Source organism: Haliotis rufescens, unplaced genomic scaffold, assembly GCF_023055435.1.
Source record: "Haliotis rufescens isolate VD_foot unplaced genomic scaffold, xgHalRufe1.0.p SCAF_8, whole genome shotgun sequence".
Taxonomy (NCBI): Eukaryota; Metazoa; Mollusca; class Gastropoda; order Lepetellida; family Haliotidae; genus Haliotis; species Haliotis rufescens.
The window spans coordinates 14,173,782-14,200,388 of record NW_025964372.1 but is presented as its reverse complement, the minus strand read 5'-3'; the positions used below and the strand labels follow the sequence as shown (position 1 = coordinate 14,200,388).

At 42.4% G+C, this 26,607-nt stretch overlaps 3 protein-coding genes across 3 annotated transcripts; all 3 read left to right on the top strand.

Annotated features, from left to right (window-relative positions):
* Positions 1-968: 968 nt before the first annotated feature.
* Positions 969-2,981, top strand: LOC125376895. Its single transcript, XM_048389317.1, has one exon. The coding sequence runs from the start codon at positions 969-971 to the stop codon at positions 2,979-2,981; it is 2,013 nt and encodes a 670-aa protein (XP_048245274.1).
* LOC125376894 lies at positions 2,981-4,537 on the top strand. The gene has a single exon (XM_048389313.1). It carries the CDS (start codon positions 2,981-2,983, stop codon positions 4,535-4,537), a length of 1,557 nt encoding a protein of 518 aa, XP_048245270.1.
* Positions 4,538-12,809: 8,272 nt separating this feature from the next.
* Positions 12,810-24,550, top strand: LOC124149047. Its single transcript, XM_048389489.1, has 4 exons — positions 12,810-13,109; positions 20,409-20,587; positions 21,482-21,583; positions 22,924-24,550. The coding sequence occupies exons 1-4, from the start codon at positions 13,034-13,036 to the stop codon at positions 22,972-22,974; spliced, it is 408 nt and encodes a 135-aa protein (XP_048245446.1). The 5' UTR covers positions 12,810-13,033; the 3' UTR covers positions 22,975-24,550.
* Positions 24,551-26,607: the final 2,057 nt, after the last annotated feature.

The window sequence follows — 26,607 nt, the reverse complement described above, 5'->3', positions numbered from 1 at the left end:
TGCTCAGAATTGCAAGACGTTTACCAAATGACAAAATCACAAAATGGAATGAGTTTGTGCGACACACCACAAGAACTAGAGAACCCAACCTGTATGATCTCAACAATTGGCTAAGGGACAGGGTAGATGCAGATTTCAACCCATATGCCATTGCATTCGCTGCTCATACATCAACCCAAAGGAAATTGTCTAAACATAACGGATCTTCAGGGTACAAGGGACCTGAAAGACAAAGCACAGTATATGCTACGACGGTTTCCATGACTGACATACAAAACAGTAAGACTCCGCTTGCTCGAAAAGGTTCAGTCAAGCAATATGACAGTCGTTCAAAGTTACCATGCCCAATGTGTAAACAGCCTCATTATCTATATCACTGTCCACTGTTTTCAAACAAGCCTGTTCCTGAACGAAGTACTGTCGTCACTGAGAATAAGCTTTGTTTCAACTGCTTGAAACCCTCTCACACAGCAGATAAGAGTTTCTCTTTGATGGCATGCCGAGAACCAGGATGTGGCAAGAGACATCACACAATGTTGCATCGAAATAATCCAGAAACAGTTGAAGCAATAAACAGGAAGATGCAGTCATTTGGAAACACAGTGTTCTTTCAGATTGTGCCAATTCTTGCGTATGGACAGAGTGGTAGAGTTATGAAAACGTTTGCATTGTTAGATTCTGCCAGCGATGTCACCTTGATTCATGATGAGTTTGTGCAGGATTTGGGAATCAAAGGAGAACGGCAAACTCTTAAGATGAAAACATGTAATAGTATAACTACAGAGCCATCAAGCAGAGTTTCCCTTAACATTACATCAGCAAATATGCTTGATGCCTCCAACATTCATGTAAAAGAAGCATGGACAGTCAAATCCAATGCTTTTGATTGCCGACCTCAGTGCGTGAATCCAGACTGGAAGCATATCAAACACCTAGACATACCCTCAGTTGAACCAGCACAAATCAAGATGATGATTGGCTTAAACATTCCGGAGGCACACTTGCAAGTTGAAGTCATTGAGGGACAAAAAGATGAACCAGTTGCTGTTCGCACTGCCCTGGGATGGTCACTCATGGGGGTGGCAAGTTGTGAAAGTAGTGCTGCTCAGGAAGTCCAAGCCAGTGTCAATCTCACAATTACACGCGATCTGGAAATACACGAGAGTGTTGAGCGATTCTGGAAAACTGAGTCTTTTGGAGCTGCGTATGACAAGAAGCAATCATCGTCCATGGATGATCGAAAAGCAGAACACATCCTGAAAGAGACTACCTGTTTAGTGGATGGACATTACCAAGTTGGTATGCTCTGGAAAAAGGCGGATTGCATTCTCCCGAACAACTATGCTGCTGCGGAGAAACGATTCAAGCTCTTGGCAAAGAGACTAATGCATGATAAAGATTTCGGGATCATGTACAGCAACACTCTGAATGGCTATATATCAAATGGTCATGCACGAAAACTCATGCAGGAGGAAATAGCCAGTGTTTCACCACGAACGTGGTATATACCGCACCATGGAGTCACAAGCCCAAATAAGTCTGGCAAGGTGAGGGTAGTTTTTGATGCGGCTGCAGCATATGCCGGAACATCATTAAATGACAATCTGTTGAGTGGCCCAGATTTAGTGAATAACTTGTTTGGAGTGATTCAGAGGTTCAGGTTATATCAAATTGCCCTCATGGCTGATGTGGAAGGCATGTTCCACCAAGTAAGAGTTTTTGAACATGACTCAGACTCACTAAGATTCTTATGGAAAGCCGACAACCAGCAACCTGGTCCACCTGATGTCTACAAAATGCTTGTCCACATCTTTGGAGCCACCGATTCATGTTCTTGTGCATGTTATGCACTCCAGCAAACTGCTTGCGACAACGCAAATGAATTTCATCCATCAGTGATCAAGGCTGTTTCGAGAGACTTCTACGTTGACGATCTGGTGAAGTCAGTTGAAACTGTAGCTGAAGCGATCCAGATGACACAGGACCTACCAAATCTGATGCAAAAGGGTGGTTTTCATTTACATAAGTGGGTCTCAAACTCAGAGAAAGTCCTTGCTGTTATTCCTGAAAGTCAAAAAGCAAATCAGCCTAAAGACTTTGATTTAGATGAACAACCCCTGCAACGTGCTCTAGGACTGCGCTGGAATGTTGAGCAGGACTGCTTTACATTCAATCCCACACATAGGGATGTGACAAACACTAAAAGAGCTATAGTCAGTACTGTTTGTTCAATATTCGATCCATGCGGATATCTTGCTCCATTCACTATCCGCGCCAAATTCATGATCCAAGAAATATGGCGATGTGGTCTCGATTGGGATGATACACTTCCAATAGATATCCAAGCAAAATGGGAAGTATGGCACAGCGAGCTGGAACAGTTACACGATTTCAATTTACCCAGGCATCACCTGCTGTTCTCGTCACAGTTTGATCATGTAGAAGTGCATGTATTTGCTGACTCTTCAGAGAAAGGATACGGTGCTGTAGCATATCTTCGGTACTTGCTTAATTCCGGGACAAACACATGCTCATTCCTGGCTGCAAAGACTCATGTTGCACCATTAACTCCACAGTTGACGATACCCAGGCTGGAACTTCAAGGGGCAGTTTTAGCAATCCGTTTGTGGGTTGTGCTGAAAAAAGAGCTGGACCTGAAAATAGAAAGAGTTTTGTTCTGGACAGATTCGAATACTGTGCTACAATATCTGAACAATGAAACGAAACGCTTCAAGCCATTCGTAGCCAACAGAGTGTCGGAAATCCTTGACTCAAGCGACTGTAAGCAGTGGTGTCATGTTGCAAGTGTGGACAATCCAGCTGACCACTCAACAAGAGGACTGCATGCATGCAGCCTAACACAACTCATCCATGGTTTCATGGACCTGAATTCCTCTGGTCATCTGAAGACAACTGGCCTTTACATGAGATTCCAGGACACACACCTGGGAATGACCCAGAAATCAAAGGCAAATGTGTGATGAAGAGTCTTGTCAAACGAGATCAATCAGCTCCTGACTTACAAGGCCTCAAGCTGTCGGGCATCTTGGATCCAGCTGACTTTTCATTTTGGCAACGACTTGTCGGCCTGTCGGCATGGACTTTAAGAGCAGTTCAAAACTTTCTGTCAACACTGAAACACAGAGAACTGAAACCAAATCGCAACAAAACAATGACAGTGAGGGAGCGAACAGAGGTCGAGTATCACTTGATTGAAGAAACACAGAGGGAAGCGTTCCCTGAGGAATTTGCTAATCTTGAAGCAGGTCAGGGGCTCTCAGCGAAATCAAAACTCTTTCCGTTGTCTCCGACATTTGACGGTAGATTTATCAGAGTTGGAGGAAGACTGCGCAAAGCTCAGATTCCCAATGAAGCCAAGTATCAGATAATCATGCCTGGCAATCACCCAGTGACTCACCTGATCATGGAAGATATGCATATCAAGTCTGCACATTGTGGACAAGAGCATATGATAGCACTTGTTAGACAACAATATTGGCTAGTCAATGCAAGGAAAATAGCCAAACAAGTTCTACGCAGTTGCCGTGATTGCCACCGAAGACGAGCAAAGCCCACCATTGTCAAGATGGCAGATGTGCCTATATGTCGGATTAGTGCTTTTGAAGGCGTGTTTGCTCATACAGGAGTTGATTATTTCGGTCCACTGATGGTGAAGGAACGTAGAAGCACAGTGAAGAGGTGGGGCTGTCTATTTACATGTCTCTCAACAAGAGCCGTCCACATTGAGCTTGCAAATTCACTTGAGACAGATGAATTTTTGTTGGTTCTTCGGAGTTTCATAGGACGTCGTGGACATCCTGGTCATCTTTATAGTGACAATGGCACTAATTTCCGCGGTGCAGACAATGAACTGTATCAATGTTTGCAGAACCTCCAGCAAACCAAAATTGCTGACTGCCTCACCCCGATGAAGATTGAATGGCATTTTAATCCCCCTCTCAGTCCTCACTTTGGTGGAGCGTGGGAAAGGTTAGTGCGTTCTGTCAAAGCCGCCTTGAGGTCAGTCCTGAAAAATCTCTGTGTTCGAGAAACTGTTCTTCGAGTTGCCTTGATCGAAGTTGAAGCTGTCTTGAACAGCAGGCCACTGACCTACAACAGTACCAGCCCAAGCGACTTTACGGCACTTACTCCGAAACACTTTATTCTTGGGAGAGCTGATGTTTGTACTCCACCTGATGTTTTTCATGATAACGAAATCAATAGTAGACGACGGTGGAGACAGGCTAAAGTCATTGCGGATCATGTGTACAAGCGCTGGCAAAAGGAATATTTGCCGGAGCTAACTGTGAGAAGGTGTTGGAGATCAGAATCTCAGAATGTTTCAGTTGGAGATCTCGTTCTGGTGGTCGACGAAGCTAAACCCAGAGGACATTGGGATTTGGCAAGGATCGTCGAGGTTTACGCTGGCGATGATGGACGTGTTCGAGCTTTGAAAGTCCAAACCAAAAATGGTCAGTACATCAGACCAGCGGCTAAGGTGTGTGTGCTGGAAGAATCTGTGTGTAGTGACGCTTAGATGTAGGACTTGCACAAAGTGAACACAGAGCTCAGATTTCCTATGAACATTCATCTAGATTTATTGATTATCATTTTCTTTACTTGGACATTTAGGTTATTAATGGTAGCAAACGCTTTTGACCCTGTCAGGGGGATGGCTATGTTAATGACCAGCATTAATTTGATTATTTCTTTTGTGCGGTAGTCCGTTATAATTAACTTTTAGTTAGCTCCCTTGTGTTGGTTATTATGGAGAGGATTGCATGTCGCCGTTGATTTCGCATGCCAGTCACGAAGAAAAACAAAGTAATGATAGGTAAAACACAATCACAACTCAATCTCAAAGCCCATTTGTGTATTTCTCGTCGATTGCAGCGGATTAAATTATCTCAAGACACTAATACGTCTTTGTTCTCTCACGAACAGATATGCTGGTTTGAATGTTTCGCTCTCTCGTACCGAAAATTTAAATCCCATACGCTGATTGGCTTATTAGAAGGTTCACTGAAGCGACCTTCTCAGGGGTGGCCTGAGAGCGGCATTGCATCGGAGTAACGTTCCCTGAAGTGACCTTTTCGGGGGTGGCCTGAGAGCCGCATTGCATCGGAGTAAAGTCCCCTGAAGCGACCTTCTCGGGGGTGGCCTGAGAGCGGCATTGCATCGGAGTAAAGTTCCCTGAAGCGACCTTTTCGGGGGTGGCCTGAGAGCGGCATTGCATCGGAGTAAAGTTCCCTGAAGCGACCTTCTCGGGGGTGGCCTGAGAGCGGCATTGCATCGGAGTAAAGTTCCCTGAAGCGACCTTCTCCGGGGTGGCCTGAGAGCGGCATTGAATCGGAGTAAAGTTCCCGGAAGCGACCTTCTTGGGGGTGGCCTGAGAGCGGCATTGCATCGGAGTAAAGTTCCCTGAAGCGACCTTTTCGGGGGTGGCCTGAGAGCGGCATTGCATTGGAGTAAAGTTCCCTGAAGCGACCTTCTCGGAGGTGGCCTGAGAGCGGCATTGCATCGGAGTAAAGTTCCCTAAAGCGACCTTCTTGGGGGTGGCCTGAGAGCGGCATTGCATCGGAGTAAAGTTCTGATTTTTATCAGATTGGTGGAATAAGTGAACATGGGACAAAATATGCTGAACAAAAAAATGATAGGGCTTATGAGTGAGTGAGGAGGGTTAAACGCCTCTTTTAACATTATTCCAGTTATATCAAGGCGTGTCAGCTTAATGTGGGAGGAAAGCCTGAGTGATGCAGTTCTCAGACGTTTACCACTTCGGTGAAACCCACGAGCACAGGTATGGTGCTGACAAACCTAGAAACATAATCGGGGCGAACCGTGATTCGAAGCCACAATCATAGGTTTCTGGCGTGGCCAAGGGACGCAACTCTGCACAGCGAATCGCGGCGCCTTAGAAGACTGGCCGACCCGTGCCCCCGATAGGGGTTATGAAGATCTTTGTGGATATATTTATGAAATTGTGTGCTCCCTCTTAACAACAAAAGGCATCCATACTCCTGAACTTTTGTGTTCAGTAAACATGCAACCTATCATAAGACTGGGTCTGTGAACACTGTGAACGGCAGGTACATGGTAAGAATCAAAATGGGCCCTATTAGATTTTCGTAATCAATAGCAGTGATAAATATTGCATGTGGATTGGATTCTATAAGCACAACTCATCTAAACTATTTTTCAACACACAACCTGATATTATTTTAGTTAAATAAGAAAATGGACATTTTGACCAAACGTTCAACCTCAGTTCCAGATGTATTGACGACCTCTTTTCTTAACCTCAAAGACAGGACTGAGAAACCATATTCAGTGTCTTATCTGGATGTGTGCATAGAAATTATGACGGCAGCTTCGGTGCGATTCGAATCTTGAACGTCCCCTTTTTGCCGAGCAATATACCACTGATCCTGCTTATGACGTCTACGTTTCTCAATTGCCAAGGTTGGTTTGTTTGTTGTTTAACGCCGCACTCGGCATTATTCCAATTATATGACGGCGGTCTATAAATAATCGAGATTGGACAAGCAATCCAGTGATTGCCATTACGAGCATCGATCTACATAGTTTGGATACGATGACATGCATCAACGAAGTTAGAGAGCCTGACCACCCGATCCCGTTAGTCGCCTCTGACGAAATAAGAATGCGGATCTGTAAGGGTCAGAGATACACAGTCACAGACGAAATACAAGAAACACGAAACACGAAACACGAAAACACTTAGAGCATACAATTTACTAATGAAAGGGGAGTAACTCATCTGACCTTAACTACAGTGATGCCCGCAAACACTTACAGATAATTACATCCAGTGATTGTGGACATAATCTTCTTAACTCGTAACATCAAAACTACCCTACCACAAGTGTGGCGGTTTCTCGCGGGGACTTGAGAGAACTCGAGGAGAATGTGATCTACACCGAGGACGTTGTGCGGATGTGTAGATAGATTTATTTTTTTGTCACCTGGAATATTGCTGAGTGCGGCGTTAAACAACAAACACAAACAAACATCAATTCCGCCAATCTGGGATTGCGGGGTTCCCAACACCCTATGCATATGTTTGGCCTATGAGGGAGTGAGTTGGCTTAAACGCCGCTTTGAACAGTATTCCAATTATATCCTTGCTCGAAACGACTCCATGGATCAGTAGTTGAGATCATGGATCCGTGCTTTATGACGGTGGCCTGTCTATAATCGAGTCTAGAGTAGACAAACCAGTGATTGATACTATGAGCAATACCTCACGCCGTCGGGTTACGATGCCAGACAAGTCACTGATCCATGGAGACCCGTAAAGATCCGGGGTAGAATAGGTCTTCAGCAACCCATTCTTGCTGTAACAGGCGACTATGCTTGTTGGAAGAGGCGACTAACGGGATCGGGTGGTCAGGCTCACTGACTTGGTTGAAGCCTGTCATCGATCCCAAATGCATGGATCGATGCTCATAATGTCAATCACTGGATTGTCTGGTCCAGACTCGATTATTTACAGACCGCCGTCATATAGCTGGAATATTGCTGAGTGCGGCGTAATACAAAAAGCCACACCAACCAATCAACTTTATCACCATGCAGTGAACATTGATGAGCACGATTAAGTACAAAATACTGACTGGTAACACAGATAGAAATAATTACACCTATTTTTGATAATTTGTGTATTCCAAATATTCTCCTAATAAAGAAAAATGAGGTAACCGACATTTCCTATTTTCCACGCTTCAGCTGGACCAATCAGATTTAAATCTACTGGTCCCAAATAATGTTTACTGGCTACTGTCCGATGAACTCGTGTATTTGCTGAACCCTGATGGTTGATCCAAAAAAAAGAAATGTGGATATTTCAACAAATACTTGATTTCATTTTGAATTAAATGCCTATGTAATTGATTAAGTTTCGTGAGCGTCTTTCACCCATAAACAAAATCTTGTTTTATACCTCCAATGTGCTTTGTTATGGTAAAGTATTTATTCCTTGTCAATTTAATGATACAGCTGATAACATAGGGTTGTTGTTGTTGTTGTCAATTTAATGATACAGCTGATAACATAGGGTTGTTGTTGTTGTTGTTGTTGTTGTTGTTGTTGTTGTTTTAAAAATCATGTCAATTGTGCTTTCTTTATTCACACCAAAAATATATAATAATTGACACAAAAAAGAACTGAATAGCTTTAAAACGGACGATGTAGTGCCTTGTCAATAAATTGCTCTTTTAAATCAAATGGCACACAACAATTAATCATTCAATTAGTGATATAAATCCTAAACGATGATCGACCATGTGGATCCTTTGCTGGTAGTCTTCCCATAGAATGTAGTGTGTCCTGAATACTGAGGTACTTTTGTCTTTGAAGTGACGTCACCATCTCAACAATCAATAAAATCTGCTCTTTTGAACGCATAGATGAACATTCAAAACCGCGTCCTCGTACGAACTTGAATGGGGTCCTGCCTAAACTACCTACACTGGACTACATAAACTAGTAGAGAGGCGACTGTCGATTTGTCGTTGGCTGCGATTGGACGTCACTAAACATGACATGCATTGGTCCTCGGTATCGAACGAAAACAAATAACGGACTACAGTGAAATAACAGACTCTCGACTAAATTAACATTAGCTGAGCGGTTTGTTGTAATCATTTTCACTAAAGACAAACGTTCCAGTTGGAGTGAGTGAGTGAGTGAGTTGGGTTTAACGCCGCTTTTAACAGTATTCCAGTTATATCACGGCGTATCAGCTTAATGTGGGAGGAAAGCCCGAAGTGATGCAGGTCTCAGACGTTTACCACTTCAGTGAAACCGACGAGCACGGGTATGGTGCTGACAAACCTAGAAACATAATCGGTGCGAACCGGGATTCAAAACCACAATCATAGGTTTCTGGCGTGCCGAAGGGACGCAACTCTGCACAGCGAAGCACGGTGCCTTAGACGACTGGGCCACCCGTGCCCCCTTCGAGGTGGACGTATGTTTCCATGTGTATTTGTATTTGTAATTAATAATCCTCTGGGTGTTACAAGAAGTCCCCAGACCGTCTATGTGGTAGAGGTAGAGCGGAAGGTCCGGGGTTCGATCCACCGTAGTGGTGAACGTCTGAGACCTGCATCACTTCCTGTGCTCCCCCCACATGTGCTGACATGTCGTGATGTACATGTAACTGGAATACTGTTCCAAGCATCGTTCAACGCAACTCACTCACACGGTTCTACAATCCTGTGTCGGGTTGTCGAGAGCCTTTTGTGTGTGGAACTGACCGATACGCCAGTGATTATGTTTCTAGGTTTGTCAGTACCATACACCTGCTCGTGGGTCTCGTCAAAGTGGAAAACGCCTAAGACCTGCATCATTACTGACATGCCGTGACATAACTGGAATACTGTTCAAAGTGGCGCTAAAACAAGATTCAGGAGTTCTTCTAGATTGACATTACTCCAAGAAAGGTTGTCTGATAGTATATCTGCAACATAAAAAGAATACACAGTATACTGACTCGGAGCCGACCAGTCCTTGTTTTAGCCACTTAATGCCGAGCGCCAGGCAGGTTAACAACAAGTACCATCTTTTAACGGTATGACGCGACCGGGGATCGAACCCGGACCTTCCGCTCTCCGGGGGTTCGCTCTACCACTAGACCAGGGAGACGGTCTCGACATCTCAACATATATAACGTGTGGAGGACTATGCACTGCTAGGTGCAACTTGTCGCAACTCCGACACAACAGAGGAACCTACTCTCCTTGCCATGAGAGGGTTTTTTCGGCATTTTGCCAAATTGGTTAAGTTCCGCATGCCATGCTTGAGATTCCAGCTGTGCAGGGAGGAACTCCTCGCCTCCGGGAGCCAGAGCCTACTCTGCATCCTCTTTCCACGCAGATAATGCACTGTTGTGTTGGCACCGTGTTGTTATTAACCATATGGTGATGTTTCAGACCCACCTTACACAACACTCCTCTCGTGTACGTTGTAGACTAAAGAGTGTGGTTGTATTTGAGAGTGGTTCAAATTAATCCCCCGGCCTCCCGTTTCCCCATAACCAATCAATGATAACTTAAGGACTGGCTTCCAGTTGTCCATAACCATCAGCGCTAATTACTGTAAAGTGTTGGCTTCTATTGTCTTTTGCTAATCACCCCTCAGCGGCAGTTATCTGGTGGCCTCCTTGTTAGTTTCCACCTTTTGTTATCTTATTACTTTTATTGTCCTTACATGTACATTATATATAATATTATGATCTCTGCCTCATAGCATTAAGCATATACTCCGAAACGTTGTGTTTCGTCATAATAAAGAAGATGACATCCATAGATTCTCGTCCTTATATTATTTTCTTGTTTAAAAAAATAAATCAATTTATATTTTTTTTAATAAAAACATGTAGAAATATTCTTTGGAGTGCTGACAAAACACAGGAAAAGTTAAGTTTTTAGATGATAAAATCGGGGAGAGGTATAGTTCCTTTTGCTCCTCGGTTTAGGTACCATACATGCAGACACCATAGATAGTGACCAAAGGGATCAAGGCTCTATTCAGCAATGTTTAAAGTACTTTCGTGAGATAGGAAGATTGAGCTTGTACCAACGTGGGAAAAAGAACACTCTCGTCCATCCCATAAACTCCAAGCTTGCTTAATTATAACTAATGCTGTGGGAACTGTTGCACGTGCTGCGGAGGAGGAGGAGGAGGAGGAGTGCGAGGAGCGGATAGACAGTCAGATGTGGTATGCAAGATGTTATACGTATTTACGACAATGGCAGACATGTTTCCCTTTCCTTTACGTCATTCCTCCATACGATTTATTCATTCATTCGGTTCACACGGTTTATTCATTCATTTTCTTAGTGAAGTAACATTTATTTCCCGTTTCCCACTCGGGTCCACTCGTCTTATTCCGCTACCCGGCAGCAATGGTGTTTGTTTGTTTGTTGTTTAACGCTACACTCAGCAATATTCCTGCTATGTGATGACAGAACCTACTGGGGATATTTGTTAAGTCTTTGAATGGCATTTAAAAGGGATACACATAAGGAAGCGAATTTATCGATGTCAGCTTCTTTAGTATGAATATATATAAAACATTGTCTGATGTACAAGACATGGTACGTAATAATAGATTTGCATGATTGTGCAGTATTCGTAGGGCAACGGTTGCCGCTAAATCAATATGTGATGGTAGAATTACCAGTCACCCCAAATTAGAAGCTTCAAACCGGGATTGGATACCAGTTACCCTATTTTCCACTTAAGTGATTACACACACACACACACACACACACACACACACACACACACACACACACACACACACACACACACACACACACACGCACGCACGCACGCACGCACGCACATACATATATATATATATATTCTACTCTCTAAGAGAGAGACAGAAAGAGAGAGAGAGTATTTTAAGTAAAAGGAAGAAAAAGAGAGGGAGGTAAGAGACAAAAAGAGGGGGAAACTTTTTATTTATTTATATTTATTCAACATCATGGCCGACATTATTGCTTGTTATTGCTAATTGTTGATAAATATGTCTGATGATTACATTATTTATACATGACTCATGAAGGGAAAAGGTCAAGCTTATAACAATGTCTCTTAAAGCACACCATGATTCAGCACAAATGACCTTATTACCGTATCCTGTTATATTACAACTTTGTTTGCACACAGTTCGCATTGTGCACTTCCTGCCTATTAACACTTCACGAATGTCATGAGTGGTAGAGGCACAGGAAAAAGATTAGTGATTAGAACTATGGAAAACAATCCAAGTCATCGTGTAGTGAAGTATGGCAGCGCCGTGGTGACATTACCACCGCGCGAATGGACCCAGGGAATATTGTAGTTTTACCAAAATGCAAACCCAGGAAGTATAGAGAATGCGAAGCGATATTGCACAGAAATACCGATATTGAGATGCTGGGAATGATCGTATATGCGATAGGGCGGGTAGGACATGTAAGTGAGCGAGTGAGTATGGTTTTACGCCAATATTCCAGCAATATCACGACGGGGACACCAGAAATGGGCTTCACACATTGTACTCATGTCGGGAATCGAACCACAAAGCTATCCGACCGCCCCAGGACATATAAGCGCTGACAACTCAGAAAACACACCAACCCCGTATATACTGGTACCCCAACTGCTCATACAAATGTAACGCTGCCAAGATTGTTGCTGAATATCAAAATCAATTCTAAAGAATATCATATTTAATAACAATATTTAAACAGTTCTCTTCTGGACGTGTTCTTTATGCCAAAGGAAGTGCTTCGATTCCCAACATGGCTTAAATGTGTGAATCCCATTTCTTGTGTACCCCGTTGTGATATTGCTGGAATATTGATAAAAGCATCGTAAAACACAACTCACTCACTTACTTTAAAAAAACTTCCGTGAAGTGCTGTTTTCGACCTTTATTCACGCTCGATGGACATCCTGTCCAGATATTGCTTGGTCCTAATCCATTGTCACTTTTATTCACAACCTGCTGACCCACGGTCATACAACGACAGCAGTGTGACACGTGGACCCTCGTAAGTGAGGGGTTACAGCAAGATCGCACGAAGAAAACTGACATACGATAACGTTTTCGGTGTATCCCTCGAACAAATGATTCAGAAAATTCTGTTTTCTCGGAAACGGATTCATGAGCTTAGTAAACAGTTCTAGGAAGTATTTTTTATGAGTAACAGGACTCGCAGCATGATCTCATCACGGCAAACCGATGACGTGCCCTTAGTAACACATCACAACCGGAAGCTTAATTAATCCTGATGCTAATTCCTTCGCCAGTCCCATCTAGAGTGGCGAGACAACAAACCTTGTGCCTCTCAAACCCGGACAGACTGTATAATATAAACCCCGACCGCCAATACCGGCAGTCATTCAGTTTCAAGTCTTTCCAGACCCAACTCGCAACCTCGCGACAACTCGCAGAATCTCGGTAGAATAGCCTATTACTGTGTAAAAGCATCGTCTCCGTGTAACTTCAGGCATGGATCTGTATCAAGGAAAATGGGAACTGCTCCCCGAAGAAACAACAGGATTTGATGAATTCACCGATGCTATAGGTAAGACTGTTTTACCTATGATTTATGATTTACCTAACAGAACCGCTATGCCCCGCGCGTACATTAACCCTTGGATTCCTGTTTTTCGATTGCCATTGCCCAAGGAGTGCTGACGTTATACGAATCAAAGGGCGTACACCTTACGTGAATAAACGACCTGCTTAAGATTTTTCCTGGGGCCACAGACTGACTGACTCTAGGTCAAGCTCCGTGCCTTCGTTGTACGTTCTTAATTGCTGCATATCTCTACATGGAACGACTTGCCACTCTCCCAATTGCAAATATCTCCCATTCTGAAAAAGTCAAAACATCAATGTCGTTTAAAGGATGTATTTTATTTAAAGCCTGTCAACTTAAGGCCACAGAAAATATATTTTGTTCGTGATCACTTCTTCAACAAAACAAGTCGACGGGTCCATTTATATTAGTTCTTTTTAGACTTTGGAATCACTCAAACCTAAATTGGCGTTCCTCAAAGGCTCTAAAACCTCACAGCCTGTCTTGATTACCTTAGGATAACTGAGGATCATTCAAATGTTAAAATTAGTAAACATTTTCGGATATGGCCGATTTTTTACGTTGGTCTGTGATGAGAGACACCGCACAGCAGCAACAGACATATGTGTGGTATGCTCTCGACGATATTAACCAGACACTTTACATATTACAGAAGACTTGTTAGCCTCACTGTCAAACGTTTGTCCATGTCACGGCAGAGAAGACCCCACGAGCACATTTTTGCACGTGTTGGCAATAGAACTAAAGGAAACCTTTAGAATCCTGCCGTGCTTTTGGGTGGTCGGTTATTATATAATTATACAGAATATATAATTTTTTATTATGTTGCCTCAGATAGATCCTTGTCAGTCATATTGAAAAACCTGTATTTTGGTCATAAGTTTGAACATACGTTCCGTTGTTGCTATATATATGAAATGTAATTTTGACCTCGTTTTGTCCGTGATCTTAAATTATGTCAAAAGACATATTTGGCCGAGTGAGATGAACCTTTATAGTTCTCAATATTTCTATCTTTTATCTATATTTGATTCAAATTATTATATTTTAGTCTTGGTTTTTAGTCCTCAGAATTTAGGTACCGCTATATTTTGTTTTACATTTTATACTTTTGACTACGTATCCAGGTGAGCTACAATGCCACGACACCATTTTCTGCTTATTTTGATGTTTATCGCCATATTTGGCAAAATCGTTATGCTGTCATGTTCGGCTATGTTAGTAGTAGCCTCAAAGAAACAAACTTTGCAAATGTGTAAAATGTGCACCCAATATTGTGTACCGAATATTTTGCCTAAGAGATGCAGGTTATTAAAAGCATGAACATCTTTAATTCATTTAATGTAACTCATATAGGAATAAAATATAATGTTTCCCACAAGGTATGACGACATGTCAGATACTTTCATCGTATCACTACATATTCATCACCTCAGCTTCTGAGACATGTATGATAGATGCAAATTACTTTACATGTGTCTTGTAACTTCGATCCGTAAAGATCCGGGTTAGAATTCTTCAGCAGCCAGTGCCAGTGCTTTCCGTAACAGGCGACAATGCTTGTCATAAGAGTCGACTAACGGGATCGGCTGGTCAGGCTCGATGACTTGGTTGATGCGTGTCATCTTTTCCCAATTGCGTAGATCGATGCTCATGATGTCAATCACTGGATTGTGTGGTCCAGACTCGATTATTTACAAACCGCCATCATACAGCTGAAATATTGCTGAGTGGGGCGAGATCAATTGCTATGCACAGTGTAACTTAAGCTCAATAGATATGAAATACACTTTACTGTGGGTCTTATGGTCTCAGATATACCGCTGTTTTTTCAACATGAACTGTTCCAATTGTCGAGAGAAGGTGCAGTCGCTGAAGCGTTGCATAGCTCGTCACGCCGAAAATCCGGGTTCGATTCCAACGTGACAACAATATGTGAAACCCATCACTGTGTCAACCATCCCTCGCTCGCCCCGCTGTACATTGGCTAAAGTTAGCGAGAAAAACAACAACATTCACTGACTCAGTCAAAAAGTCCACATCCCGTGTTAAGAGTTGAAGTCTTTTACGTGACCAACAGAGAATGGTGTTGTCGTTTATAAGTTATAACAGGGTTATTAAACGAGGCAGCACGGTATAGCCAGAAAGTAACAAGCCCGTATTCTCGCAGGTTTCCATGGAATCAACACCAAACGATGTATGGTCTGCTAACATTCCGCAGGGGACACAGTGACTCAGTGTTTGTCTCAACTCATATGTCAGAGAGATACATTTCAACTCGATAAAACGCTGTTCAGCACGCCGATCCCAATGGCCCACTTCTCGTTATTGTGAATTGGTTGTGGTGTGCGGCAGGAATATAGCATTGTTTGTGTTCGCCTGCGGTTGGATGTATCATAAAGAGGGGTCAGCTTTGAATCCAGGTCAGGTGTCGGAAAATACCACGCCATGCTGGAGGTTGGGTGAAGGGAGCATCCTGAACGAGGACTGCAATTGGTAGAGCATATAGGATAAAATAATATATCGTCTTGCGTCTCCCCGATTGGACACCAGATAATGTTTTTGAGGTTGGCGATTTGTGAGACCGGGCGGAAGATGGTTTCTGTGAGACGGAAGGAGGGAGCGGGAACAGTCCGTCTGCGAGCTTCGAGCAGATACCACACTCATGTTATTAATTCACATTCTATAGAACAAACAAATATACAAAATGTTCACAGGCTACTGGTAAATAATTATTATTCTTAGCATTGTGATCCAGGTTGTGTTGGTTGGTGCGTCTGACATTAATGTACAGTCACAGTTTATTTTCAGTGAGTGAGTTGTGTTTAACGCCGCTTTTAACAGTATTACAGTTATATCACGGCGTGTCAGCTTAATGTGGGAGGAAAGCCCGAAGTGATGCAGGTCTCAGACGTTTACCACTAAGTTGAAACCCACGAGCACGGGTATGGTGCTGACAGACCTAGAAACATAATCGGGGCGAACCGGGATTCGAACAATCATAGGTTTCTGGCGTGCCAAAGAGACGCAACTCTGCACAGCGAATCGCGGCGCCTTAGACGACTGGGCCACACGCGCCCCCAGTTTATTTTCAAGTGTTTTACTGTCACTTATTTATATACATCACTGTCGCTTTTATATACACATCGCTGTCTATGTCGACTCACATATAGCCGTGAAATCGTATTACAAAATTCATTTCTCTCCTCAATTATAAAAACAAATAATTTTCATAGAATAAACATTTTCAGAGCCTTCCTATCTACAAAAGATGACATGACTGTGAAATAGAGCTGGCTAGAGCTGGCTAGACTTGCTTTTATATAAAATTAGATTAGTTTTGATTTCATAAAATACAAAATATTCAACAGTCGTGATACAGGACTACTGTATAGGGAGTGGACATGTATGCATCACTGTTACTGCTACTGTAAATACAACTGCCTGATATCTGTAGCAACGTGAATGAACGAGTGTGAGCAATAGCATGCCACATAACTACGACCTTTGGTATCCTAACCGCAAGTGTTTGGACATCCGGTCCCTTGATATAATTGTAGTTGGAATAAGACGCTTGAAATTCCATTTAATTATACAGGCTATATATAACCAATGAGAACACGAACTATATTACAAAAATAAATAAAATATATTTATATCGAACCTCCACAAATCGAACAAGATATTTTTAACATAAATAACTTCCTTAAAGTCTACATTTTTTCTTATAAGTGAAGTAGAAAACAATTATATCAGATACACGTTTTACTATGATAAACGGTGGGTTTCAAATAGACGTAGTATTGTGATAACGGTGTGTTTCAAATATAACGGTGATAACGGTGTCTTTCATGACAGAACGGGGGCACGGGTGGCCCAGTCGTCTAAGGCGCCGCGATTCGCTGTTCAGAGTTGCGTCCCTTGGGCACCCCAGAAACCTATGATTGTGGGTTCGAATCACGGTTAGCCCCGATTATGTTTCTAGGTTCGTCAGAACCATACCCGTGTTCGTGGGTTTCACCTACGTGGTAAACGTCTGAGACCTGCATCACTTCGGGCTTTCCTCCCACATTAAGCTGACACGCCGTGATATAACTGGAATACTGTTAAAAGCGGCGTTAAACCCAACTCACTCACTCACTCATTCATGACAGAACTGTTTGAGAAGAAGTACCGTTATTTCTAGCGACTCGAGGAAAATACGCTAACCAAATATATTGAAAATATGTTGTGTGTATTTAAACCTGAATGAACTTGAATTTACATCAGAGGTATAAGATACGTTTTTCTTTTATCTGACATGCATTAAGAAAGTACTTACGGCAAAACATTCCTGAAGTGACTTGAAAATGGCCGCTCGTTTATCTCGTTTTAGTTTCAAAGCATTCGAGTTTTCATACCGTGTTTCTACAAAGAAAATACATCAAAAACCATATTGAAATGCTCTATTCCCTAATTAGCCAACACATGTGATAATGTGTTATTAGGACACATACGTACTATTGGTATATCAAGGCGACTGTCACTTAAGATCACCACATTATTTTCACTGCTGGTAGAACAAACAAACAAACAAACTATGTACTCATATTGGTCCACAGGAGACATGCTATATATTTTTTGTTTTGTTTTTTGGTGTTCAGCGGTTGTTGTTCAGCAATATTGTAGCTATATGACGGCTATAAATAATCGAATCAAGACTTAATACTCCAGTGACTGACATCACAAGCCGTTGAGATACGACAACATACATCAACCAAGTCAGCGAGCCTGACCACCCGATCCCATTAGTCGCCTCATACACAGGTACCTGAAGACAAATTCTAACCCTCATCTTCAGGTATGCTAAACGAAGGTTAGAGTCTAATCACCCTTCCTAGCACGTCAACCAGATGTTCCAGGTAACATATACATTATTTATATATATTTAATATATCAACTGCCAGGTTAAATAAACTTGAAAACTGGATTTGACCAAAAAAATACAAAAGTGACCAAAACCTTACTGGGATGAAAACAGTCTCTGAAACACTGCAAACTTAAGGTCCAATATGATACCCGTCTCTCATACATAACCATCGAATAAACCATGGCTTGTTTATTTCATATTCAGCCACTGTCAAACATGGGTGTATACCTTTACCCTGCAGTATATTAAACAACGGGGCGTGAACATTCTCTATTTTTTAGTTAGTATTCTTTTGTGAAATTTCATAGGAATAACACACAATACATATAATTTACATGGGAACAAAGCCGTCATCTCCTTCGAGTACTGGTAAAGCTATAAAATATCTTTGTGGAAATATTTACAAGCATTGGGCGTGTACCACTTGTCTGGGTCATTGGGCATGTACCACTTGTCTGGGCCATTGGGTATGTACCACTTGTCTGGGTCATTGGGTATGTACCACTTGTCTGGGTCAAAGGGCATGTGCCACTTGTCTGGGTCATTGGGCATGTACCGCTTGTCTGGGTCAAAGGGCATGTGCCACTTGTCTGGGTCATTGGGCATGTACCGCTTGTCTGGGTCATTGGGTATGTACCGCTTTTCTGGGTCAAAGGGCATGTGCCACTTGTCTGGGTCATTGGGCATGTACCGCTTGTCTGGGTCATTGGGCATGTTCCCCTTTTCTGGGTCATTTGGGCATGTACCACTTGTCTGGGCCATTGGGTATGTACCACTTGTCTGGGTCATTGGGTATGTACCACTTGTCTGGGCCATTGGGTATGTACCACTTGTCTGGGTCATTGGGTATGTACCACTTGTCTGGGCCTTTGGGTATGTACCACTTGTCTGGGTCATTTGGGCATGTACCACTTGTCTGGGTCATTGGGCATGTGCCACTTGTCTGGGTCATTGGGCATGTACTACTTGTCTTGGTCATTGGGCATGTACCGCTTGTCTGGGCCATTGGGTATGTACCACTTGTCTGGGCCATTGGGTATGTACCACTTGTCTGGGTCATTGGGCATGTACCACTTGTCTTGGTCATTGGGCATGTTCCCCTTTTCTGGGTCATTTGGGCATGTACCACTTGTCTGGGCCATTGGGTATGTACCACTTGTCTGGGTCATTGGGTATGTACCACTTGTCTGGGCCATTGGGTATGTACCACTTGTCTGGGTCATTGGGTATGTACCACTTGTCTGGGCCTTTGGGTATGTACCACTTGTCTGGGTCATTTGGGCATGTACCACTTGTCTGGGTCATTGGGCATGTGCCACTTGTCTGGGTCATTGGGCATGTACTACTTGTCTTGGTCATTGGGCATGTACCGCTTGTCTGGGCCATTGGGTATGTACCACTTGTCTGGGCCATTGGGTATGTACCACTTGTCTGGGTCATTGGGCATGTACCACTTGTCTGGGTCAAAGGGCATGTTCCCCTTTTCTAGGTCATTTGGGCATGTACCACTTGTCTGGGCCATTGGGTATGTACCACTTGTCTGGGTCATTGGGCATGTACCACTTGTCTGGGCCTTGGGTATTTACCACTTGTCTGGGTCATTGGGCATGTACCACTTGTCTGGGTCCTCAGGCAAGTATCACTTAACAGGGTCATAGGGCAAGTAACACTTGTCTGGGTCCTTGGGTATGTACCATGTGTCTGGGTCCTTGGGCGTGTACCACTTCTCTGGGTCCTTTGGCAAGTACCACTTGTCTGGGTCATTGGGCAAGTACCACGTAACTGGGTCCTCGGTCAAGTACCACTTGTCTGGGTCATTGGGCATGTACCCTTATCTGGGACACTGGCCAGGCAAGGAAACTATTTGTGATTTTTTTATAAGCACGGTTATAGAAAATAAGGTTTATAATTAATATAGTTTTTTCTCCCGGATTCCTGGCTTTTAGGGGGCGAAACGGCAAACCATGTAACATGTAAACATGTAAATTATACGCCTAACAAACTCGCTCTACTCGCTCACAGCGGGAGTAAGCTATTCCAGACTCTGCTGAGTTTATTACGGAAATGAAATGTCAGTATTACTTGTGGTTTCTGTATTTATTAATCAGCGTTGTTTTTCTATGAGCTCACAAAGCAAGTTCTACCTTGTTACAGCCAAAACAACACAAACATCTCGATACATCAACACTGCATACGGATTAGGTGGTTAAGGCTTGGGGTCTTGGTTACTCGAGTGTCATCATAATATCAATCACTGCCTTGTCTGACTCGACTATACACAGGTTGCCTTCATATAGCTGTATTCGGAGTTATCCAACATACAAACACCCAGTTGTATCCCTGTTGGGGTTAACGTTGTACCCTTCTTTCAGGAGTTCCTGAGCAAGCCCGTGAGGCGTTCAGGAAAGTGGCATACGTAATGGAGTACACGAAAGATGGCGACAGCTGGACGGCAAAGGTGGAGGTAGTGGGGTCCAACGAGCCTAAGGTGTACTCGTGGACGCCGGGGGTGGAGTTTGAGTACGAGGGACTCGATGGCATGAAGATGAAGGTACGTGTTTATCTGCTGGGGGGCATGCATTCGTCATGTATGTATGTGTCAGTGTCAGTGTGTGTGCGTGCGCGCGTGTGTGTGTGCGTGCGTGCGTGCGTGTGTGACCTGATTAAAAGCTTATGTCATGGCCCGGTTTTTTGGGCGACTGTCATGAAACTTGTCCATGAGGTTCGATTTCGAAATTCATTATGGCTGATACGGCAGCCATATTGAAAAATTCTTTGGTCAGGGGTCAGGGGTCACGATTGTTTTGGGTTGGCTCAGTAATTCCTTTAATCTTGGGTGTTTCAAAATAGTTAACATGGCAGCCATACTACAGAACAACTATTGATGACCATTACTCAGCCACATGTCTTCAAAATGGATATAATATTTGCCATGGGTTTAGTTACCAGTCGGACCCAATTCATGATTTTCGAGATATTATAAATTTGGACCATGTTTCCACTTTAGTATCTATGTACGGCAGACATAATGCTAAACATCTGTTTGTGGCCAGAAGTCACGAATCTTTGGATTGGGTTAGCATTTCTTGAATCTTGGGCGATCGAAAATAGTTAATATTTCGTCATCCTTTCATTCGAAAGACACTGTACGCTTTTCTGAACCACGGCATTCAAATTATTGGGAATCTTTTTTAGAATATTAGGAAACACAAGCACTAAAACTTTTCGTTACCCGAATAAAATATCTGTTTGATTCCCATAATGCCACCAGGCAGGGTAGAAGTAAGTACTATATTTTAATGTCGTTTGGTTAATGACTGAGGATCGAACCACCGACCTACCGCTCTCCGGGCTACGTTCTATCAACTACACCAGGGAGACGGTTCTAACATGTAAGAGATCCCATACCAGGACATGAGTTCCTAAATGGAAAACTTTGTTACAGAGCACGATCAGATGGGACGTAAGTGCTTGCCAAGAGGAACACGCCTCTGTGACCGGAAAGTGGACCTCGGTCAGGACTGTGGAAGGAGATTCAATGACACTGGTCAGTTACTTGGAATGATTCAATGAGTGCTCCTGCCCAATGATATGGTCCCGTACTTACTATAGTCTTAGCGATAACATCGCATTGTTGAACGAAGCCTTTGGCCCTTTAAAGAAAGCAACTTCAGCTCTACGACTTTCGTAACACCCTAAACATAACTTACTTCTTTAAAGAGAGCAATCTTAGCACTACGACAGCCGTACCATTTTTCTATTACCATTCACAGGTGATAATAGGTTTTTGTATGCTATGAATGTCACGCTTGGTATGGCGTAATATCTGTTACTTACTTACTTATATTGGAGATTTAACGTGCGCTTTCCGACTGCAAGCGTATGTCGCACACGGGTAATATCTGTAATATAACTCGCGTCTTATATATCCGCCCTCTTAGCGCTGAAGACATAAAAGGGAGGCAATCGCGTTTGACTTGACCATGAATGTTGTTTTGTGTAGTGTATTCCTGTAAATCACCAGAGCAATCTTAGCACTACGGCAGCCGTAACATACATGACCTAATTAACACACGGTCAGGGGTTCTTGGCACGAGGAAAGGTACGCAACTCAGCACAATTGCAGCAAATTACCATCTTAAGTCTACTGGACCGACCGCGTCTCCATTTGCCAGTGCTTTGTAGCGCTATGATTGCCGTGTGAAAGAGAGCTCTGATGATGAACATAACTTTGGAATTAAAATCAAGCTCTGTTAAAACATAGACCGGACTCGTGAGGATCCGGGGTAGAATAGGTCTCCAGCAACCCATGCTTGCTGTAAAAGGTGACTATGCTTTTCGTAAGGGGCGACCAACGGGATCGGGTGGTCAGACTCGCTGAGTTGGTTGATGCATGTCATCGTATCCCAACTGTGTGGATTGATGCCCATGATGTCAATTACTAGATTATCTGGTCCAGACTAGATTGTTCCCAGACCGCCGTCATATAGCAGGAATATTGCTTAGTGCGGCGTTAAACAACAAACAAACAAACTAAACATTGACCTTAGAATTGGTTCCCAGTTACCTATGAGATGACTCAAACTTATAGGTCGTCATCCCTTGTGACGTCAGTTGATTGGGTGTCATCGTGCCCATATGCTGTGGATGCTTGATCTGCTTTGCTGGTCTGGCTAAGACTCGGTTGTTTACAGGCCGTCTTGATACATAGCATGAATATGGCTGCATGTGCTGTTAACAATCCACTTAGTCCTTCATTGTTGAGAGATAGATTATATGAGTGGTGTATAACCAAGTATGGGTCCATAGTTGGTTATACACTAACTATACGTATAAAACAGGATGAATTTACTGTTATTGTTTCAATACTCAATTACTTCTTTTCAGACATCGGAAAGCAAAGGAAAGTCCATGGTTCAGAAGTTTAAACGTGTCTGATGCGACCACGAAACCCTTGCCGGTCACCATTTTGGACATGGTATCATGGGTACCTGACGTCAGTTTAAAACATACGCAATGCGCATGCGCATTGCGGTATAGGTGTACGCTTCATATGCAATTGTTGCCATGGCTACTGTCAGTGAATGTGCAAAAGATACATCTCCTGAGTGCAATACATTTTATGAGCGATATCAAAAGTTCATATTTATATCACGTTGACCTTTTTTATATTTATGTCTAATCTTTCATGAAATCAAAAATGAAAATAATGAAAATAGGTTCCGACAATGTTCTTGTCATTTACATCAATAGCATATATACTGAAACCAAATCGATCAGAAAAAAACAGTTCATTGTTAGTGACGTGAAACAACTCAGGGCTGAAATAAAAGACATCTGTTCAACGTGAATAAATAAATTAGCAGCGCATTACTATGGACGGATGTGACCACGTGACCTGCTCAATATGCCCCCTGGTGGTACAAATGCATTCCCTGTATGTAACGCTTGTTATGGTGTAATATAACTAGCGTCGCAGATGTTCGCCCTGTTCACGCTGAAGACATAAAAGGGAGACAATCGTATTTGATTTGATCATGAATGTTGTGTTGTGTATTCGTGTATAATCATCAATCCTGTGTTCGATCCACTAAATTCAATTTACAAATTATTGAAAACATGTAAGAATTAATATTATATTGACAATGTAGAATACGATTATTTTAAGACCATTTATCTTTCGGTTAAAGTACTTATTGATATGTTTTTCATAGTTTTCTGAAGTGTTGGTTTGCGACAAACCCGATACCATTTTTCTATTACCATACACAGGTGATAATAGGTTTATGTATGCTATGATTGTCACGCTTGGTATGGCGTAATATCAGTAATATAACTCTCGTCTTATATATCCGCCCTCTTTACGCTGAAGACATAAAAGGGAGGCAATCGCGTTTGACTTGACCATGAATGTTGTTTTGTGTAGTGTATTCCTGTAAATCACCAATACCGTGTTCGACCCCCTAAATTCAATTTACATCTTATTGGAAACATGAAAGAATTAATATTAGTTTGATAATGTAGAATATGATTATTATAAGAGCATTATCTTTCGGTTAAATTATGGATTTATATTTTTTTCACATTATTTTTTTCTTTAGTTGGTTCAGAACAGCAATCCAATATCAATTTTCATCATCGATCACAAGCGATAATAGGTTTTCATTTTGTTCACTATCACTGGTTTTGAATGTTTGAATCGAAACGTCCATATACATGTGGTACAAGTGATGTATGATACAAAAATAGAATCGATTTTATTTGGACTTGTTTCAAAAAGAACCTTATAATTTGTCCAAATGTAACAGTTTGGAGTATTACGGAGAGAAGAACTTACATTAACATTACGTTGTTTTCTAGGGAAGCAATCTTATGTTACAAATTGTAGTGTACATTTTCATTCAGTATGCAGTATCATAAACACGATGTACCGACCCGTGTATCTAATATGTTCAACAGCTATTTTATTGTGTCGCATATAATACGGCGGAATTGAATAAAGTATGAGTTTGTACCTGAAAATGTTTTGTTATTATTAAGCAAGCAACGATGAAAGTCACACGAAAGAACGGTTCTGTCATCAATCAAGGTAGAGCATCGTTATCATGGTTCTGGTAGATCATCTTAGATTCGAACCAACGATCAGCGTATCCTGGTACCGTAAACACGTAAATCAGATCTGTGTTTACTGAGTGAGGGTGCACGTGAATAAGATGTGTGTTTACTAGGTAAGGGTGTACGTGAGTCAAATCTGTGCTTACTAAGTAAAGGTGTACGTGAGTCAGATCTGTGCTTACTTATATATACAGCGAGGGGCCTGCATTAGATGTGTTTACTGAAATTAATACCCAAGTGTGCGCGCGTTAGATTTGTGTTGACGGAGACATACCGCGGTTCGCGTGCACCACGTTTACTGAGTGTTTACAGCGGTGTTGTTTTAGCAACAATTTTTAACAACACTAAAAACATTTTGAATTTTGAAATTAATTAAATTATGTATCATGATATTTGAATATATATACCTTTGCGCTTTTACAATGCAAATATATAAGATATAGCCTATAGCAGCCATGTGGCTTAAAATTCGAGTTTTGTGGACGTTTGTTATCACTTCAACGAGGGCCAGATACAGTGCGGGGAGTTTCTGAACAAACAGCTTTTCATAATAGAGAAGTGTCGTTTTTATTGATATATGTTTACAGGTGAAATATTTCATTGTCAAATATACATATGGAGGGCGGAGGGGGAGGGGTGGTGGCGTGGTTAAGGTGTTCGCTCGTCATGCTGAAGACCCGGGTTCTCCATTTCGCCACATGGGCACAATGTGTAAAGCTGGTGTCGCAGCAGCTGGTATATTGCTAAAAGATTAGATGCGTAAAACTTTCTCACTCACACCCATATTGAGGGTTAGATCGGTGTTTTACACCGCAGTCATCTCATTTCATTTATATCACAGCGACATCTAGTCTGGGCAAGACAAACCGGTGGTTGATAGAATGAACAACGGTCCAGTAGTCGGGATACAAGGACACATACATGTACTCAAACACATCATACACCAGATACCCAGTAGTCGGGATACAAGGACACATACATGTACTCAAACACATCATACACCAGATACCCAGTAGTCGGGATACAAGGACACATACATGTACTCAAACACATCATACACCAGATATTCAGTAGTCGGGATACAAGGACACATACATGTACTCAAACACATCATACACCAGATACCCAGTAGTCGGGATACAAGGACACATACATGTACTCAAACACATCATACACCAGATACCCAGTAGTCGGGATACAAGGACACATACATGTACTCAAACACATCATACACCAGATACCCAGTAGTCGGGATACAAGGACACATACATGTACTCAAACACATCATACACCAGATATTCAGTAGTCGGGATACAAGGACACATACATGTACTCAAACACATCATACACCAGATACCCAGTAGTCGGGATACAAGGACACATACATGTACTCAAACACATCATACACCAGATACCCAGTAGTCGGGATACAAGGACACATACATGTACTCAAACACATCATACACCAGATACCCAGTAGTCGGGATACAAGGACACATACATGTACTCAAACACATCATACACCAGATACCCAGTAGTCGGGATACAATGACACATACATGTACTCAAACACATCATACACCAGATACCCAGTAGTCGGGATACAAGGACACATACATGTACTCAAACACATCATACACCAGATACCCAGTAGTCGGGATACAAGGACACATACATGTACTCAAACACATCATACACCAGATACCCAGTAGTCGGGATACAAGGACACATACATGTACTCAAACACATCATACACCAGATACCCAGTATACGGCTCATGCTGCACCGAAATATAAACAGAAAACTCTGAATGTAATAAAATCATGTTACCTTTGTTTGGGTCTACATCTTCTTTCCATAGCAACATCGCACGAAAGAAAACTGTCATATGACAAGGTTCTCGGCGTATTCCTCGAACAACTGATTCAGGAAATTCTGTTTTTTCGGAAACAGATT

Bases quoted from the DNA above. Each gene is read 5' to 3' on its own strand.
- LOC125376895 (XM_048389317.1), top strand. From the start codon at position 969: ATGATGATTGGCTTAAACATTCCGGAGGCACACTTGCAAGTTGAAGTC.
- LOC125376894 (XM_048389313.1), top strand. From the start codon at position 2,981: ATGAAGAGTCTTGTCAAACGAGATCAATCAGCTCCTGACTTACAAGGC.
- LOC124149047 (XM_048389489.1), top strand. From the start codon at position 13,034: ATGGATCTGTATCAAGGAAAATGGGAACTGCTCCCCGAAGAAACAACA. The intron at 13,110-20,408 runs GTAAGACTGTTT...CCCTTCTTTCAG, and splicing joins TGAATTCACCGATGCTATAG to GAGTTCCTGAGCAAGCCCGT. The intron at 20,588-21,481 runs GTACGTGTTTAT...ACTTTGTTACAG, and splicing joins TCGATGGCATGAAGATGAAG to AGCACGATCAGATGGGACGT.